General features: G+C 43.3%; 1 protein-coding gene across 1 annotated transcript in view; it reads right to left on the bottom strand.

Annotated features, from left to right (window-relative positions):
• The window catches only part of LOC129703105 (cilia- and flagella-associated protein 47-like), a 422,488-nt gene that overhangs the window by 366,664 nt on the left and 37,533 nt on the right, over positions 1 to 18,291 (bottom strand). Inside the window, exons 8-11 of the mRNA XM_055645303.1 lie at positions 16,473 to 16,702; positions 14,517 to 14,709; positions 10,032 to 10,155; positions 7,779 to 7,925 (exon numbers count right to left, since the gene is read on the bottom strand). Coding sequence (XP_055501278.1) covers positions 7,779 to 7,925; positions 10,032 to 10,155; positions 14,517 to 14,709; positions 16,473 to 16,702 — 694 coding nt within the window. The remainder of the gene's footprint in view (positions 1 to 7,778; positions 7,926 to 10,031; positions 10,156 to 14,516; positions 14,710 to 16,472; positions 16,703 to 18,291) is intronic.

The raw sequence follows: 18,291 nt of genomic DNA, 5'->3' as shown, positions 1-18,291 counted from the left end.
GACTCACGAGCTACTTGACGGCACAATGCCAACATGCCAACCTATCCAGGTCCACCAGCCTCCAGGCCCCCCGCCCCCCCGCCTGAAGGCCCCCCCCCCCGCCGCTGTGCATTAAAGCTCAAGTACACTCGCGCCACGCCTCCCGCAGCTGGACTCCCACGCCTGCCCGCTCACTCCAACCCCCCGGCCTGCCAGCTTATTCACTCCAACCCCTCCCCCATTCTCAAAATGCTCTGCAGATCGGGAGGTCACCGGAGGTCACAGCCAGACACCGGCCCCAACATCGCGGCGGCAGTTATTGTCGCGTGGGGAATTACTCCCTCTGGGACACCTGAAATTCCTCCGTTGATCGCAGGGACACGGGGAATCATCACGCGAGAGCTGCCCCGTCAGAGCTGCCTGCTCCCTCTCTCTCCCCATCCTCCTTCCCTCTCCCCCCTCCCACCCTCCCTCCCTCCCGCTGCAAACCCAACGTGCTGCCAGTCGCGCCTCTCGCAAGTCCTTTGATAAAAACCTTGCGACCCTCCTCCCTCTGTCTCCCCTCCTCTCTCCCTCTCCCACTTCTCTATCTCTTACTCTCCCTCTCTCTCTCCCCATCTGTCTCTCTCTCTCTCTCTCCCCCTACCCCCCTCACCTCCCCCTTCTCTCCACCCCCTCCCCTACCCCCTTCCCTCCACCTCCCCCTCCCCCCACCTCTACCCCTCCCTTCCCACCCCTCTCGAACCTACCCCTTCCCTTTCCCCCCTCTAGCCCCCCCTCTCTGTTCCCGTCTCCCATCTCTCTCTCTCTCCCCCTCCTCCCCCCCCCCCCCCTCCTCCTCCTCCCTCCACCCCCCCCCTCTCCCTCTGTCTCCTGCCCTTCTGTCTCTGCCTCGCTCTCTGTCTCTCCCCATTCTATCTCTGCCCTCACTCTCTACCCCCCCCCCCTCTCTTGACATGCCTGCGAGTTGGGGCTATGCGTCAGTGGATAGGGCGGTTATGGGGTAAAAGGAGCAAATGAATAATATTAAAATAATATCAAGGGGGGTGATTAGTGTGTGGAACAACAGGAGATGGGAAAGAAGGAAGGTTGGGAAGAGAGTAAAAGCCTACGACAGTTTCTCCAAAATGTGGTGACCTCTACTACTTGAGACTGCTTCTCCATCACGTCAAACGTGTCCTTCGAGTCATTGAAGACACATGATGGAGATATTCTTCCTTCCTTCAAAGACGTCTGCAGAGAAAGTGGTTTGTTGGAAGCTGACGACCATTGGCAACAAACAATGGAAGATGCTGAGGCCACAAGACTCCCCAGTGCAATGAGGGATTTGTTTGTTGTTTTGCTGCCAAATACTGACATCAACGATCCTCGACAATAATGGGATCGCTTCAAGAATTCAGTCTGAGAATTACTTTGAAAGCGAGCGAAGAAGAAACTGTGATCAAAATATCACAATTGATGAGAGGCATCATGATCAGGTTCTGTTTTATATTCAGGCCAAGCTTGAGAATTGCAACACTACACTGGAAAATTTTTCCTTGCCTCGACCAAGAAATGAAAGGATGGACATTGATGGTGAAAATGTTGATTTATTTAATGAATTGAATTACAATAGATCAGAACAACAGCGATTTGTTGATGAGAAGGAGCCTCTGCTGAATGCTGAGCCGAGAGAAGTTTATGACCACGTGTGCGACTGCTTGCAATGATTTCACCTTCAATGATTTTTATTGATTCACCAGGAGGAACAGGGAAGACATTTCTCATAAATTTGATCTCCCCAGTTAGAACCCAAAGAGAAATTGCTATTGCTGTAGCATCCTCTGGTATCACAGCTACATTAATGCCTGGTGGAAGAACTTCAAGATACCCATCCACATGACAGAGAATTCAACGTGCAACATTGACTGCGACTCTAAAACGGGAGATTTCATCAGCAGAGTGAAACTCATTGTTTGGGATGAGTGCCCAATGATTAGGCGGGAGAGCTTTGAAGTGGTGGACAGAACTCTTCAAGATGTATGCCGCAAAAAGGATCATTTTGTCGGGATTCTTACCATTTGTTGTGGCGATTTTCGACAACTCCTTCCTGTAGTGATATTGATGTTCAAAATTCCTGCATCGTCATTCTACTTGTAGAGAAATTTCACCAAGTTTGAATTGAAGAGGAATATGCGATTGACCGAAGGAGAGTATTCTCAATTTTTGTTGGATGTTGCAGAAGACAAGATTGAAAAGAATGAAGACAATGAAATTATCAGTCCAGAAGACATGGTTCTCTCAGCAAGAACACTGGAGGACGGTGCAGATTACATCTATCCAGCTTTTGACCACCCTGCGTCATTATTCTCCGAGAATTGTATCTTGGTTCTTCACCACGACGATGAGAAGAATCAATTCTTCGTTTATCAGACGCTTCCCTGGAACCGTGAGGGGGTACTTTTCTTTCAATATTGTGACTGACGGAACAAATGCTACTCACTTCACAACGGAACTCCTCGATTCAGTCGAGATCTGTGGGTTACCACCACACAAATTGTAGTTGAATAAAGGATCTCCAATCATTTTACTGAGAAACTTGCAACCCCCAAGACTATGCAATGGAACGAGGTTGATTGTAGAACACCTACACAATAATCTAATCGTTGCAAGAATTAACATGGGAGCCTTCAAAGATGAGATTGTTCTCATTCCTAGGATGAAGATCAATTTGGCAGAAGGCGAAAACCATCCCATTAGGCGGAGCCAATTCCCAATTGAGTCGAGTTTTACTATGACAATTCATAAAGCACAAGGACAAACAATGGAGGTCTTGATATACCTCGAGAAACAGGTATTTCAACATGGACAACTATATGTGGCTCTTAGCCGAGGAAAGCTGAAGGAACAAGTAAAAGTATTCCTGAAGGATATAACATCAATCAGGAATGTTGTCATTAGACAAATGCTTTGTTGAGCGATGACTCCTGCAGTAAGTGCTCAAATTTTCCTAAAGTTAAAGAAAGAACGCAAAACTGAAGGCAACCAGAGATGCAAGAAAGAAGCTCCTCAGTTCAACAAGGGATGTTTCACACAGAAATCACATTTCTGCACACAAAAGATTGAACATGCTGCCTCAGAAATAGCTTCAAGGACACATGAAGTGACATGTAAAATCTTCCCAGTTGCATTTGCTTTTTGGTTAGAAAGTTATTGGAGCAGTTATCATGCTTCCTTACAAACCTTGCAGAAGGATTATTTGCCACAAGATTTGGTACTGGTAATGGCATTGGAATTGAAAATTCTGTAGCCATCAGTGAATATCAACTTCAGATCTTAAGATGGAAGAAAGGTCAGTATTTAAAAATATTTGGGGCCAATGCAGTTTTTTTTTATCCTTGATACATATTTACTTCAGTTTTATGAGAATGCCTTAATATCATGCTGTTCAAATGCTGCCTTTTTGTCTGGAGCTGTCACTGTCACCTTATTTCTGGATCCCAGATATTTAGACTGCACGTCTTGGGGATCTGCAAGAAATAAAGCAAGGACAACAGGGAACTAGAGACACAAGAAGTTGCCAGAAAACACCTAAATCGATATGCCATATCACAATGTTTGTTTTATTCGTATTGATAGATAAAATTGTCAATTAGAAGTTTATAAATACCTACATTGTAATAAATCTCTATTTTTTTCAGACATTCTAAGAAGCCGGAGCAAACGAGTTGCAGGATGGTCAATCCACATCGCAAAGAGACGTTGAGAAGCAGTAAGGAGCAGAAGGGAACAAGAGACACAACAAGAAAGGACTGAACCTCTTGGGGATCTCCGAAAAATAATGTAAGTTCGCAGAGAACAAGAGACACAACAATAATTTGCCAAAATACAGCCAAAATGGTACACAATAGCGTAATGTCTTTTTATATCATATGTTAATGCATTGATAGATATAATTGTCTTTAGAAGTTTATAAATGTCTACAATAGATAAAATTGTCTTTACAAGTTTATAAATACCTACATGATGATAAACATTTCTCTTTTTTTACATGATGTCATGGGAGCAATCGTGTTGCAGGATGGTCAAGGAACAACGCAAAGAGACGTCGCGAAACAGTAATGAGCAGGGCACAAGAGACACGAGAGGAAGTTGCCAAAATACAGCCAGATCGGTACACGATATCACAATGTATTTTTTAATCATATGTTAATGGATTGAAAGATAAAATTGTCTTTGGAAGTTTATAAATATCTACAATAGATAAAATTGTCCTTTTTAATCATATATTATTGGCTTGATAGAAGGAATGAATACGCAACAAGAAATAATAACATAAAGGGGCTGTCCCACTGCGGCAACCTAATCCGCGAGTTAAGAAGAGTGTCTTTGACCTTCAAGCTCAAGAGCACTCGCCTGGAAAACCTCGAGCTGGATCGACGGTCCCCGTTGAAACCGCGAGCTGGATCGGCCGACCTTACACACACACACAAACACACAAACACACCGCAAAGGCGAGGGCCACGGAAAGTGGAAAGCTTTAATAAATCCCTTTTCAATTTGCTGCGTCTGTCAACCGCTCTTTCTCTCTCTGCCCTCTCTCTCTCTGCCTTCTTTCTCTCTGCCCCCTCTCTCTCACTCTGCCCCCCCCTCTCTCTGCCCCCCCTCTCTCTGCCCCCCCCCCCTCTCCCCCCCCCCCCCCCCCCCCTCTCTGCCCCCCCCCCCTCTCTGCCCCCTCTCTCTCTGCCCCCCCCTCCCTTTCTAGACGTACCTGTAAGGTGGGGCTATTAGTCAGTGGATAGGGCGGGGATGGGGGTAAAAGGAGCCAATGAATAATATTAATATAATATCAAGGGGGGTGGTTAGTGTGAGTGTGTGTGTGGGGGGGAGGGGCGGTTAGTGTGTGTGTGTGTGACGTCCCAGGCGCATCCCCCCCCCCCCCCCCCCCCCCCCCCCCCCCCCCCCGCAACCGCGCGTTGAGGGGACGGGACCCTATGGGTCCCCCTTGGTCTAGTATATTTTAAATGTAATACTTGAACCTAACTTTTACAGTGAAATCCCTTTGACCTGCTCTATTACAACATTCATGGTTATTTGCTTAAACAATCCATAATGGTATTTTATTGTGGTAAAACGCAGAAACTTGTGGTCAATCAATGCCTGTGCTTTTCCAATCCTGATACAGGGGGCTTATCTGACTTGCCTGAACCATGATAACTTCACTGCTTGGTTTGGGCATCAGCACAATAAAGAAGCCCCAACTTCAAAACACCCACAAAAGTATTGGCCGCTGACAGAGCACTGTCACCAGGTTTTGCCAGCTGTGGATTCTTGAATACCACAGAGTATGTAAGTTAAAATACTTTAAGATTGACACGTTTAAAACATTAAAAAGAATTAATTAAATAAATAGCTCAAAACACAGATATAATTAAGAACACAAAACAAAACAAAAATAGTTTTGTGATAATTACCTCCCCCTAGGTTTTATGGCCCTACTAGGCTAAGTGAGACCCGTTGGGTCCCAGTCACACAGGAGGCCTGATCCCTCCAACTCAACCCATTCCGCAACGCAATATTCCACCACGCACCTGCTCCCTCAACGCAACCCGTTCCCCCAAAGCCATATTCTTGCAATCTCCACCACTCAGGGGAGGGGTGTGGGGGAGGGAGGGTGTGTGGGGGAGGGGGTTCGGCCTCACGCAGCAGATCCCGGTCCCATTCCGGCTTCACTCAGAAGCCTCTGGTTCAACTCAGCAGCTTCCGACTGGTCGTGCTGGTCGCCGCAGACGCACTTCCCGCGGGCTTCTCAGTCTCCACGGGCTGCTCAGTCTGCATGGGCTGCTCAACACACTCCGCCCCTTCAACTTTTTATTCTTCTCGCCACATTATTGACAGCGGGTTCCGGAAGGGGCAGTTTTTACGATTTTTAAACTTTCATAACTTTTGTATTATTTCACCCATCAGAAAAAAACTTATTTGACTTGCAGCAGAGGAGAAAGGTGAGTAAGGTTTTTTCCAACAAAGTTATCAAGAGATGGAACATGATAAGTAGTTTTACTAATAATAAAATAGAAAGTTAAACAAGTACACAAATACAATTAGCTTCAGGCAAAGGATGGGATCTGGGAACTAATCATGAAGGAAAACACAAGCTTGAGGAAATTCTTCTGTTCTCCTTCCTGTGACGCAATGGCATGCTTCCTCCCGAGCTATTTCTATGTCACAATACTAAAAAATATTCATTAGTTATCAAGCATTTTGAGGTATTGAGATCTGGAAAGACACTTTATTAATACAATAACGTCTTTACTTTTGTTTTTTAGGTATCAATACCATATAAAAGCTATAACCTTGTTTAAGCAGATTAACAATAACTTCAGGTCAATTAATAAGCATACAAAAATTAGTTCTGTCTCATCTGTGCACTATTAACATTTACATGCTATCTGTTACACAGCCAATAATAATGTAGATTGTGCACACATGTTTCCTCCACTGCCAATATAAATTAGAGCCATTCAACAAACCCGATAACCTTCATTAAGGAGTATTTGGATTACATTGTGCAGGGTTTGTGGATGGTATGCCAAATAAAAAGCCTGCACTGTCAAAACAATGTCATGCACTCAGCATCCCCAGCTTGACTTTTCAGTGACCAGCATTATGTTAAATAATTCACTGGAACTCCCTCCTTTATAGTCATTTTTTAACAATCACTTGTAAGATGTGTGCGGAAGTCACTGGCCTATTAATCAGCTAAGAGCTGGAAGTAGCCTGGGTCCACTTACAGTGCAAGAGTCAGTCAGGCTAGTTCATTACATGGATGATGTCCAGACATATTGGAGAGTGTTCTCTCTCTCTCTCTCTCTCTCTCTCTCATCTTTTCTTTTCACCTCTATGGCATCCTCTTCTTGCTGATCATGCTACTGGGAATTGTTTTAACCGCTGATTCACTTTCCTGTGGTTAGCATGGCAATGATGCAATGATGCAGCAGCTGCAAGTTGCGTGGAGCCCCAGTCTCAGAGCACCATTGTATTCTAAACACCATGACACAATTTGTCACATATTTTTAGCTAACATTGCAAATCTCTTTAGGAAGTCGGTGTGAGCATTAGCATCACAGGCAGAATACGTTTAGGTGCCAAAATAGGAGGGAAATATTTACACAGCTTTAATATTAAAAGAGAAAATATATAATTATACTTTTGTTTCAGATTAATTGAAGGAAATGGAGGACAGTAAAAGAAAAAGAGTAAGTAGGTTGTGTGTGCTTGTATAATACTACCTTTAATTACAGTAAAAACAAAGGAACAAATATTATATGCAATTTATTTTATAATTGCTTACTTTATTGAAATGTCATCACTCACAAAGGGAATTCAGACTAAAATTATGTTAAATAGATTGAACTCTCAAGAAAAAAAATGAATGTATCACACAAAGATATTCTCTGTATTATGCTGTAGTAAGTCATAATTTTAGCTCTGAAAACCATTAAAGCCACATATTACTTCTATTGTATCAAGGAAAATTAAAGATTGCTTTTTGTGCACAACAGTCAGTTAATTCTAACTTCTTTAGAATTTTGTTTTATATTGTATTTGCTTAATTCAACAGAAGGTTGAAATTATTCTGTAAATGTTAAATTCTAAAATCCCAATTTAATCAAACACTGGTACAAGAGGTAACCTGAGTAACAGTTAAGAATACTAAACAATATCTCCTGATGATTAAAGAAAAGATTAGAAAGGTAGCCATTATGGCTATATATCTTTCTATTTTTGTTAAAGCAACATATTGTATATTGATTGCCTACCTGTGATCCTGCTTTTGGAGACGACGTATCCTCAGACCTTGGACATACCGTTCATAATATTTCTTCCGAGCTTTCATTGTTTCTACCTCCTTATCATCATAAGTATATTCAGAATCCACACAAGTGTGATGTTTCATTCCTGTGGCACTGTCACAAAATATTTTAATTAAAATATGCTGTGTTACATATCAGCTTAACATATTGCAAAATGTTGCGTAATTACAATGCTGCACTGTGGTCAATTGGTAAGAGTGCAGAGAGTAACAACATTTTTAAAAAGTATTTTACAATTAACGATCTTATATATTACTAAAAGTCTGTTCTTGACCGGTTTTGGCGATCTGTGCTGCTATTTCCGAGAGAACGCCGCCACCTACGGCCGTCATGTTTGGCCACCTCGCTCAGAGCCCCCTTTCGCCACATGTGTGCTGAGGATTTTTCCAGTGTATGAAAAATGACAGAGATATTAATGATCTTACAAAATTCCCCATTCTCTCTACTGCCCCCGCTGGCGGCAGGGGGGATAGACTATAAAACCAGGAACTGGTGTGCCTCAATTAGTCTGCAAGCTGGAGGAAGGCAGAGGGTCACTTTCTCTGAGCTGTAAGTAACACCGAACACATGTCCACACAACTGTGAGTAAGTACCCTTAATGTGGTTTGAAAATGAAAATATGGTTAAAGTAAAAAAGCACTGCCTGCAAATGGTTGTTTGGGGGGTTTGGGTTGAAATAAAAAGGCACTCTCTCTCTCCCCTCCCCCCCCCCCCCCCCCCTCCCCCCCCCCCCCCCCCCCTCCTCTCCCCCCCCCCCCTCCCCCCCCCCCTTCTCCTCCCCCTCCCTCGCCCCCCCTCTCTCCCTCCTCCTCACTCCCTCCCTCCTCCTCACTCTCTCTCCATCCTCCTCTCTCCCTCCTCCTCTCTCCCTCCTTGCTGCTCTCTCTTCCTACCTCCTCCTCACTCCCACCTCCTACTCCTCTCTTCCTCCTCCTCTCTCCCCCCTCCTCCTCTCCCCTCTCTCCTCTCCTCTCTCTCTCCCCCTCCCCTCCCCTCTCCACTCCCCCCTCTTTCCCCCTCTCCTCTCCTCCCTCCCCTAAACTCCCCTCCCCTCCACCACACCCCTACCCCCTTCCCTCCACCCTCCCTGCTCCCCATCTCTCCCCTCCCCTCCTCTCTCCCCCTCACTCTCACCCTCTCTCTCTCCTCCCCTCTCTCCCCCCACTCTCACCCTCTCTCCCCTCCCCCTTCCACCCCACCTTTCCCCTCTCACCCACCCTCCCTCTTCTCCTCCTCGCCACCCCCTCTCCCTCTTGCCCCTCTCTCTGTGTCTCTGCCGCACGTTGGGGGAACAGACCCAACGGGTCTGCACTTGGTCTAATTATGTTATAAAAATCTGCCATTTTTCTCTCTCCTTTCGTTTTTCTCCAATCCTTTTCTCGATCTCAATTTCATTTATTCCCACTTTGTAATTCCTTTCTTTCCTCACTGGTATCTCTTCTCTGTCTATTACCTTTCTTAACTGCTCTCCCTCTTCCTTCACTTTTTATACATAGATTTATTCTCTTTCCCCACACTTTGTTCACAACCTCCTTTCCCTTTCTTTTTTATCTCTTTCATCCACAGGTTTCCTTTATTCAGCTGTGCTTATTCTTATTCATCTCTCCCTACTTCTCCTGAGATTCCTTTTAGTTGGCAAGTCTCCTCTCTCTGAAAGTTGTAGACTCAATTCCACTTGAACACAACAAATCTGGGCCAACACGAGTGTGGAATGAGAAGATTTTACATTCTCAGAGAGGAATGTGAGCAATGTGAATGAAATAAAACAGAGGAAGAAAGAAGATAGAAAGCAGGAATTGAGGAGACAGGAAAAGAGCAAGGATTCGATAGGGGAAAGGAGTCACGGAAATACAAATTGGAACATTAACAGTAAAGGACGCAGAAATAGGTGTAAAGATGGGCCAAGTATCTAACTGAATGTCGAGTCAAACCAATAAGACTGAAGTGCATGGTGCTCCAAAAGCTGTGTTGAACCACAATGAACTATTAACCAACACTATTTCAATCATCAAACTCAGGCCAAGGAATAGAGGCACTCTCACTGTCAAAAGTAATCATTTGGTTGTTAAGTTCATTAGGAAATCTTGAGTTTGTTATGCATGTTTTGTGAATGGAGACTTTTTAAATGTAATTACCCATGTATTTTGCTGCCAAGTCCACCCCTTATTTCAGAAATAGACACAAGTTTTGCTTGCTAACCTTTTGTTTTTTTTCTTCCTAGAATAAACACTTCCACACCCAGTAAGCAGTGTATCAGGAGATAATTCCCTCATCTTGCTGATTTTACCAGTCATCTGCTCGACCGAATGATCCGTTTCTTTGCCTACAGGTGAATCACATAAGTAAACTTAGTCAAACAAAAATTTTATTTGAGTTCCACAAATTCTTTCTGCTGGCCGCATTTGGAATTGTGATGAAAGAAAATAAATAGCTGGTCCGAAGGTTCTATCGTGCCCAAGAATAGAACTCACTATCAAAACACGGAGGGGACGGGGGACACAATTTTTTTGCGGCCGCGCGCGCATGCGCACACTCACACACGCGCGCGAGGCTTCGGAGGCTCAATCCAGCGCTAAATGCAGCTCAACTGCCTGTCTCACCGGGTTAACGAACAGCCCTGTCTGGACTGACGGAACACCAGCGCTGCTTCTCCGCGCTGGCCATATTTCCCGCAAGCCCAGGCAGGTTAACCTGGCGGGGATGTCGCCCACCTCTCAAAACATGGGGGGGACGTGTCCCCTCTGGCCCACCCGGGTTTTCCGCCCCTGATCGTGCCCATGGGATATATTAAACAAATGACATCAAGAGATTACCGCCTGAAGGTGGGACCAGTAACCCTGCTTGAAGGCTCGTCAGGACGGCGTGAATGGGAGAGAGCTGGAGACGTCAGACGCGAGGAGCAAGGACCGGTCGGAGGGTGAGCCTGGGTAATGCCTCCAGCGCCTTTTAGGTCGGCTGCCGGAGGCGCCCCCGGGACACAAAGATGGCCACACGAGGAGAGGAGAGGGACGTTGGTTCACGGGAACTGGTCCAGTATACCAAGCCCATGGGTGGACCAAGCTTTAGACTTTGAATATTGGCACCATAACATGGTTGCACCTGCATATGTGATACATGTAAAAATAATTTCACTGTGCAGTTGCCTTTGTGGCAAATAAGGCACCATTGATAAATAAAGCACGATTGAGAGCAGAAAGTGTGAACACTTTATTTTGCCTTATTGAACAAAGCCATATAATAATTTGGAAGGGAGAAACAGAAACATTACCCTTGACTACACCATGAAGTTGGTATGTTTAGGGAAGTTTCGTAATCAACCTTATAGGGGTTTATTTCCTGGTGAGCTCTGAGAAAATGCCCTAGATCTTTGAACACAAAGCAGCACAGAACAAAATAATTAATGTGCCTAATCCATTAAAATGATGCCATCGGGCAGCATTTTCGTAAACCTCTTCTGCACCCTCTGCAAAGCCTCCACATCCGTCCTGTAATGGAACTGCACGCCATACTCCAAATGCAGCCTAACCAAAGTCATATAAAGCTGTAACATGACTTTGTTTAGTTTAGCTTAGTTCAGAGATACAGCGTGGAAACAGCTCCTTCTATCTAACGATTCTGCCCCGACCACGATCACCAGTACACCACTTCTATCCGACCCACTAAGAATAATTTACAGAAGAAAATTAACCTACAAACCTGCACGTTTTTGGAATGTGGGAGGAAACCTGGAACACCCAGAAAATACCCACATGGTCACAGGGATAACGTACAAACTCTGTACAGACAACACCCATGGTCAAGATCAAACCTGGGTCTCTGGCACTGTAAGTAATCTGCTTTGTGTTGCCCGTCACTGAAACCAGCCATCAGCAGTTTCCTTCAGGGGGGTTGAAGGAGCAGGAATAAAATCCCATCTTTCCCTCTGGATCTGTTTGCTTACCTCCCTGCAAATCGTGACATGACATGCCTCAAAGCCAGTAGCAGCTTGTGACACCAGCATCACCTGCAAGATGCAGCTCTTGAGCCTAGTCCATGTGGGAAGTGGACTGAGTATTATCATAGAAACATAGACATAGAAACATAGAAATTAGGTGCAGGAGTAGGCCATTCGGCCCTTCGAGCCTGCACCGCCATTCAATATGATCATGGCTGATCATCCAACTCAGTATCCCGTACCTGCCTTCTCTCCATACCCCCTGATCCCCTTAGCCACAAGGACCACATCTAACTCCCTCTTAAATATAGCCAATGAACTGGCCTCAACTACCCTCTGTGGCAGAGAGTTCCAGAGATTCACCACTCTCTGTGTGAAAAAAGTTCTTCTCATCTCGGTTTTAAAGGATTTCCCCCTTATCCTTAAGCTGTGACCCCTTGTCCTGGACTTCCCTAACATCGGGAACAATCTTCCTGCATCTAGCCTGTCCAACCCCTTAAGAATTTTGTAAGTTTCTATAAGATCCCCTCTCAATCTCCTAAATTCTAGAGAGTATAAACCAAGTCTATCCAGTCTTTCTTCATAAGACAGTCCTGACATCCCAGGAATCAGTCTGGTGAACCGTCTCTGCACTCCCTCTATGGCAATAATGTCCTTCCTCAGATTTGGAGACCAAAAACTGTACGCAATACTCCAGGTGTGGTCTCACCATGACCCTGTACAACTGCAGTAGAACCTCCCTGTTCCTATACTCAAATCCTTTTGCAATGAAAGCTAACATACCATTCGCTTTCTTTACTGCCTGCTGCACCTGCATGCCTACCTTCAATGACTGGTGTACCATGACACCCAGGTCTCGCTGCATCTCCCCCTTTCCCAATCGGCCACCATTTAGATAATAGTCTGCTTTCCCGTTTTTGCCACCAAAATGGATAACCTCACATTTATCCACATTATACTGCATCTGCCAAACATTTGCCCACTCACCCAGCCTATCCAAGTCACCTTGCAGTCTCCTACCATCCTCCTCACAGCTAACACTGCCCCCCAGCTTAGTGTCATCCGCAAACCTGGAGATATTGCCTTCAATTCCCTCATCCAGATCATTAATATATATTGTAAATAGCTGGGGTCCCAGCACTGAGCCTTGCGGTACCCCACTAGTCACTGCCTGCCATTGTGAAAAGGACCCGTTTACTCCTACTCTTTGCTTCCTGTTTGCCAGCCAGTTCTCTATCCACATCAATACTGAACCCCCAATGCCGTGTGCTTTAAGTTTGTATACTAATCTCTTATGTGGGACCTTGTCGAAAGCCTTCTGGAAGTCCAGATACACCACATCCACTGGTTCTCCCCTATCCACGCTAATAGTTACATCCTCGAAAAATTCTATAAGATTCGTCAGACATGATTTACCTTTCGTAAATCCATGCTGACTTTGTCCAATGATTTCACCACTTTCCAAATGTGCTGCTATCCCATCTTTAATAACTGACTCTAGCAGTTTCCCCACTACCGATGTTAGACTATCTGGTCTGTAATTCCCCATTTTCTCTCTCCCTCCCTTCTTAAAAAGTGGGGTTACGTTTGCTACCCGCCAATCTTCAGGAACTACTCCAGAATCTAAAGAGTTTTGAAAGATTATTACTAATGCATCCACTATTTCTGGAGCTACTTCCTTAAGTACTCTGGGATGCAGCCTATCTGGCCCTGGGGATTTATCGGCCTTTAATCCATTCAATTTACCCACTTCCCGGCTAACCTGGATTTCACTCAATTCCTCCAACTCCTTTGACCCGCGGTCCCCTGCTATTTCCGGCAAATTATTTATGTCTTCCTTAGTGAAGACGGAACCAAAGTAGTTATTCAATTGGTCCGCCATATCCTGGTTCCCCATGATCAACTCACCTGTTTCTGACTGCAAGGGACCTACATTTGTTTTAACTCATCTCTTCCTTTTCACATATCTATAAAAACTTTTGCAGTCAGTTTTTATGTTCCCTAAAATAAACCAGGAATGAAGCTAAAATTATTCAGCACATTTTGCACTTCCCCAGATGCACTTCTCTACTTTGAGTCAAACACGATCTCAAACATGCAACATTTAGCTTCAATAAATGTCATTATTTAAATAGATACACAAGAGCCTGCACATGCTGGAAACCTGAGATAAACACAAAGTGCTGGAGAAATTCAGCACAGTAGGCAGCGTCTGTGGAGGGAATGGAGAGAGAGCATTTTGGATTGGGAACCTTCTTTAAATATATGTTATTCAATTAATATTAATAATAGAAACATAGAAACATAGAAAATAGAATTGGTATTTGACACATTTTTTTTTTAATTGGCCATTTTAACAAAATCAAGTAAAAATCAGTCATTAATAAGGAAGCAACCTCAACTTCCCAGGATAAATTTCCTTTTAATAAGATAATTTCATGGCTCACATTCTCCCAAACAGCTACAAATCTGTGGCAGGGAATTTCCAATCTGGAAAAATAAATTAAGAGATATTTCTTCTATTGCATTCATTAATAACTGTAAATCAAAGATATGCTAGACAATAATGTTATAGTATTTGGAGCCAAATTAAGTAAATTATATCCGGTTACAGTTATGTCATGATCTAACTGAATCTCAGAATAGCAATTAAGAAATTTAATCATTTCCAAGAGTAGTTGGGCACTGCAATATGTAAAATTATCCTTAGACATTAGCACAAAAGTAGGTTAACTATGTTGTAAGCCTACCAGGCATATAGTTTGCTTTTGGTTTCTTCACGGGAGAATTGCAAACACCTGTAAAGGGAATTTTTATCTGATGAAATAATTCCATCTTCAATTCCACTGGATTGTTTGGAAATGCAACCAATCCAAAAAAGTCGATCACTTGGTTTATTTCAACTTTTCCAAGCTGGTGTGCAGCAAAAGAGATCACAACTTCCTGTTCAAATAAAAGTGAAAGTATTTTAATTTGCATAAAATAGTTTTCTCATCATTGTGAAATCAAAGCTACAATTATATGAAAAAAATAATTCCAGTATCATTCAATTGTAATTCATGCTACATCTTACTGTGTTATCCCATATCACAAAGCACACATATCCCCTATTTTGTCCTTGTGGGCAACAGAGATCCCTTTATCTCTGTTGCCCACAAGGATGTCTTTCCTCCAAGCATTTTCAGAGCCATTCATTCTGTCTTCCTGATCCTTCAATGGTTGCCTGGTGCCTAGGTTAAAAATGGAGACTGCAAATGTGAATGGACATGCATCATAGTGCATTTGGAAACAACCTACATACTCACATTTTAAAGTATCTCAGATTTTTGAATTAAGTTGGTGCCATTTACAACAATTTATGATTCTAGTAATCTGAATTACCATTCTCTATCATGCTGCTGATGTAGACCCAAGGAAAAAAATTATGAGTTTCTACTAACAAGCAATGCTCTTACTACCAGATTGATGCACTAGTGTACTATTAACCGATTTACCATCATGTATTTCTTGTATTACTGGGAATGATCCATTGACATCTTCACAATGACTACCAGAGCCACCTCTAAGGAAGACATTTGCTGACAGTCTGGCACCACACAACTTCATCGGAAAATATAGGATACAAAAGAAGATTAAAAGTGGACATAACATTACTCTGTTATGTCCACTTGTCTCTGATTGCCTACTTCAAAAGGAATTACGAGAGGAATGCTACTCCTTTATTTTTTAATTATTCAACATAATCAGCAACTCCCAGCATTTATGTAATGAGATAAACAGTTAATTCAAAGAAAACTGCAAAGAAAAAGACAAAATGGAACCAAAATAAGTCTGACAGGAGCATTCAATTCATGTACAATAGGAAACACTAAATTTACTTGCAAAGGGAAAACAATCTACCATAATTAAAAAAACTCCCCCCTCAGTGACCCACTAAATGTGGGCTTTCAACACTCTCAGCACATTTCAAGCCTAAAAAGCAAGAACTTTCACCTGGTAGCAATTACTATTATCTTCCATAATTGGTCCAAAGATCCTGCTGACTGAAAAACCACATTTCTAAAAAATAGGAGAGCCATAGATCAAAGACTTGTTTTCCACCCCAGTTTCCCGTGGATTTTGGCACAATTATTGAGTGGAAAATCTGTCCATGTAGCTCCCTGTGAGTTTGCAACCCAGACAATAATTTCAATCCATACTGATATAAATCCAAATCCAATGGGAACCTGAGTAACTCAATGGGTCAGGCAGCATCTCTGGAGAACATGGATAGGTGGCAGTTCGGGTAGGAATCTTTCTTCAGACCAAAATGTCAACTATCCATGTTCTCCAAAGCTGCTGGTTGTCCTGCGGAGATACTCCAGTACTTTGTGTCCTTTTGTGAAAACCAGCATCTGCAGTTCCTTGTTTCTCCAATAGGAACTCACTTGATTCTGTTATAAACTAAATTCACATACCAACTCAGCTGGCCTGATGAATGAATTGGCATGACTACTCAATATTACCAAAAATACTCATAACAAAACAGTCCGAATTGTTTAAGTAATCAATCCATTTTAAAAATATTTCTTATGCGAGTTAAAAGAATATGAGGCAATACTTTTTTTATTCTAACAGTAATAATACATTGCTCACTTCTCCCAAATCATTGCATTTTAAAGCATTATGTAATTGAGAAAATAACAGTCCATTTGGAAAAAAATTACCATTGACTGTCCTGGTTTAAGGTCTCCTTTAGCAGGAGTGACCCGAAAATGGGCCATCTGACGAAACTGGAAGTTGAGTGGAAGTAAATGTGAGTCATTTCGAAGAATTCCCTTAACGTTCACCTTTTCACCAAGAAAGCATTCCATGAAATCAAATTTTGACACTGGACCGATGTTTAAGTTAACAGGGCACCCTATTCCAGTAAGTGCTACCTCAACTCGTTGTTGACCTGCAAAATAAAAAGGAAATAAAATAACTAATGCCACGTGCTTACATTCAAATGCATTGCAATTTGGAGTTTATCTTGAAACTTAAAATATATTTCCTGCAATGATGAAATTGGCAAAGTGTAATTTGTAATTTGCAATCCAATCTCATTATTGGTAATGTTTACCATTTTTTTCTACGTGCCAGATTAGGATATCATCAGAAAAGATCAGCATAATGTCAATGCAAAGTGCCAAGTAAATGGGGTTAATTTGAGCTGTATGTTTGAGTGCTTTGAGCACACATTACAAAGTCTTGATTTCAACTTCAGGGCAGTATTAGTCTTGATAAACGACAGAAAGATTGAAACAAGCTTAGAGTATGAAGGATTATAAATATATATATTCTGCTTGAAAAATGCTACTCTTATTTATTTGTAAGAGTTCTGAATTGTCTTCACTTAAATACTTACACTTTTACCTCTGATTCATCTCTGTTCATTCAGTCTAACTTTATCACTTTGAACAAAATATACAGGAAAGAAGATAGGGCCAGCAATCAGCATCCATCATAGATGAGGCCCTCACTAAGGTCTCCTCAATATCCCGCAGCTCTGCTCTTACTCCACCTCCCCCCAGTCGCAACAGGGACAGAGTCTCCCTAGTCCTCACCTTTCACCCCACCAGCTGTTGCATACAGCACATAATCCTCTGACATTTTCGCCACCTGCAACGAGATCCCACCACTAGCCACATCTTCCCATCTCCACCCATTTCTGCTTTCCACAGAGACCATTCCCTCCACAACTCCCTGGTTAGCTCGTTCCTTCCCACCCAAACCACCCCCTCCCCAGGAATTTTCCTCTGCAACCGCTGGAGATGCAATACCTTTGCTAATACCTCCCCCCCCCGACTCCCTCCAAGGACCTCAACAGTCTTTTCAGTTGAGGCAGAGGTTCACTTGCACCTCCTCCAACCTCATCTACTGTATCCACTATTCCAGGTGTGGACTCCTATATATCGGCGAGACCAAGCACAGGCTCAGAGATCGTTTCGCTGAACATCTCCGTTTAGTTCACCTTGTCTTGTTTTCACACATACTTCCTTATCTCTGTATCTCCCTCTCCCGACTCAGTCTGAAGAAGGGTCTCAACCCGAAACGTCACCCATTACTTCTATCCAGAGATGTTCCCTGTCCCGCTGAGTTATTCCAGCATTTTGTGTCTAACTTTGGTTTAAATCAGCATCTGCAGTTCTTTCCTACACACTCCAAACCACACTGAAATCTGCAGTAGGACAGCAAATTTTCAGCACACCCAAGAAAAATAATAATCAAGAGTTTTGGATCAGTTCGTTACATACTTGACAGAAAGTTGTGGTTAAAGTCCGATTCCATAAGCCTATGCTAAAGGGCCTGTCCCACTTGGGCGACCTAATCGGCGAGTTCTGGCGAGTTTGCCCTCGACTCATACTTACAGCATGGTCGACACGAGGTCGTAGGAGGTCTTCGTAACTCTCCTTCATGCTCGGGAGTGGTCTCCGCGTACTCGAGACCTCAGTTAGGTCACGCTGTTTTTTTCAATATGTTAAAAAATGCCCGCGAGTATAAAAA

This window comes from Leucoraja erinacea, chromosome 13 (genome assembly GCF_028641065.1).
Source record: "Leucoraja erinacea ecotype New England chromosome 13, Leri_hhj_1, whole genome shotgun sequence".
Taxonomy (NCBI): Eukaryota; Metazoa; Chordata; class Chondrichthyes; order Rajiformes; family Rajidae; genus Leucoraja; species Leucoraja erinaceus.
The sequence above is the reverse complement of the archived record's forward strand: the minus strand, read 5'-3'. Positions and strand labels throughout refer to the sequence as shown.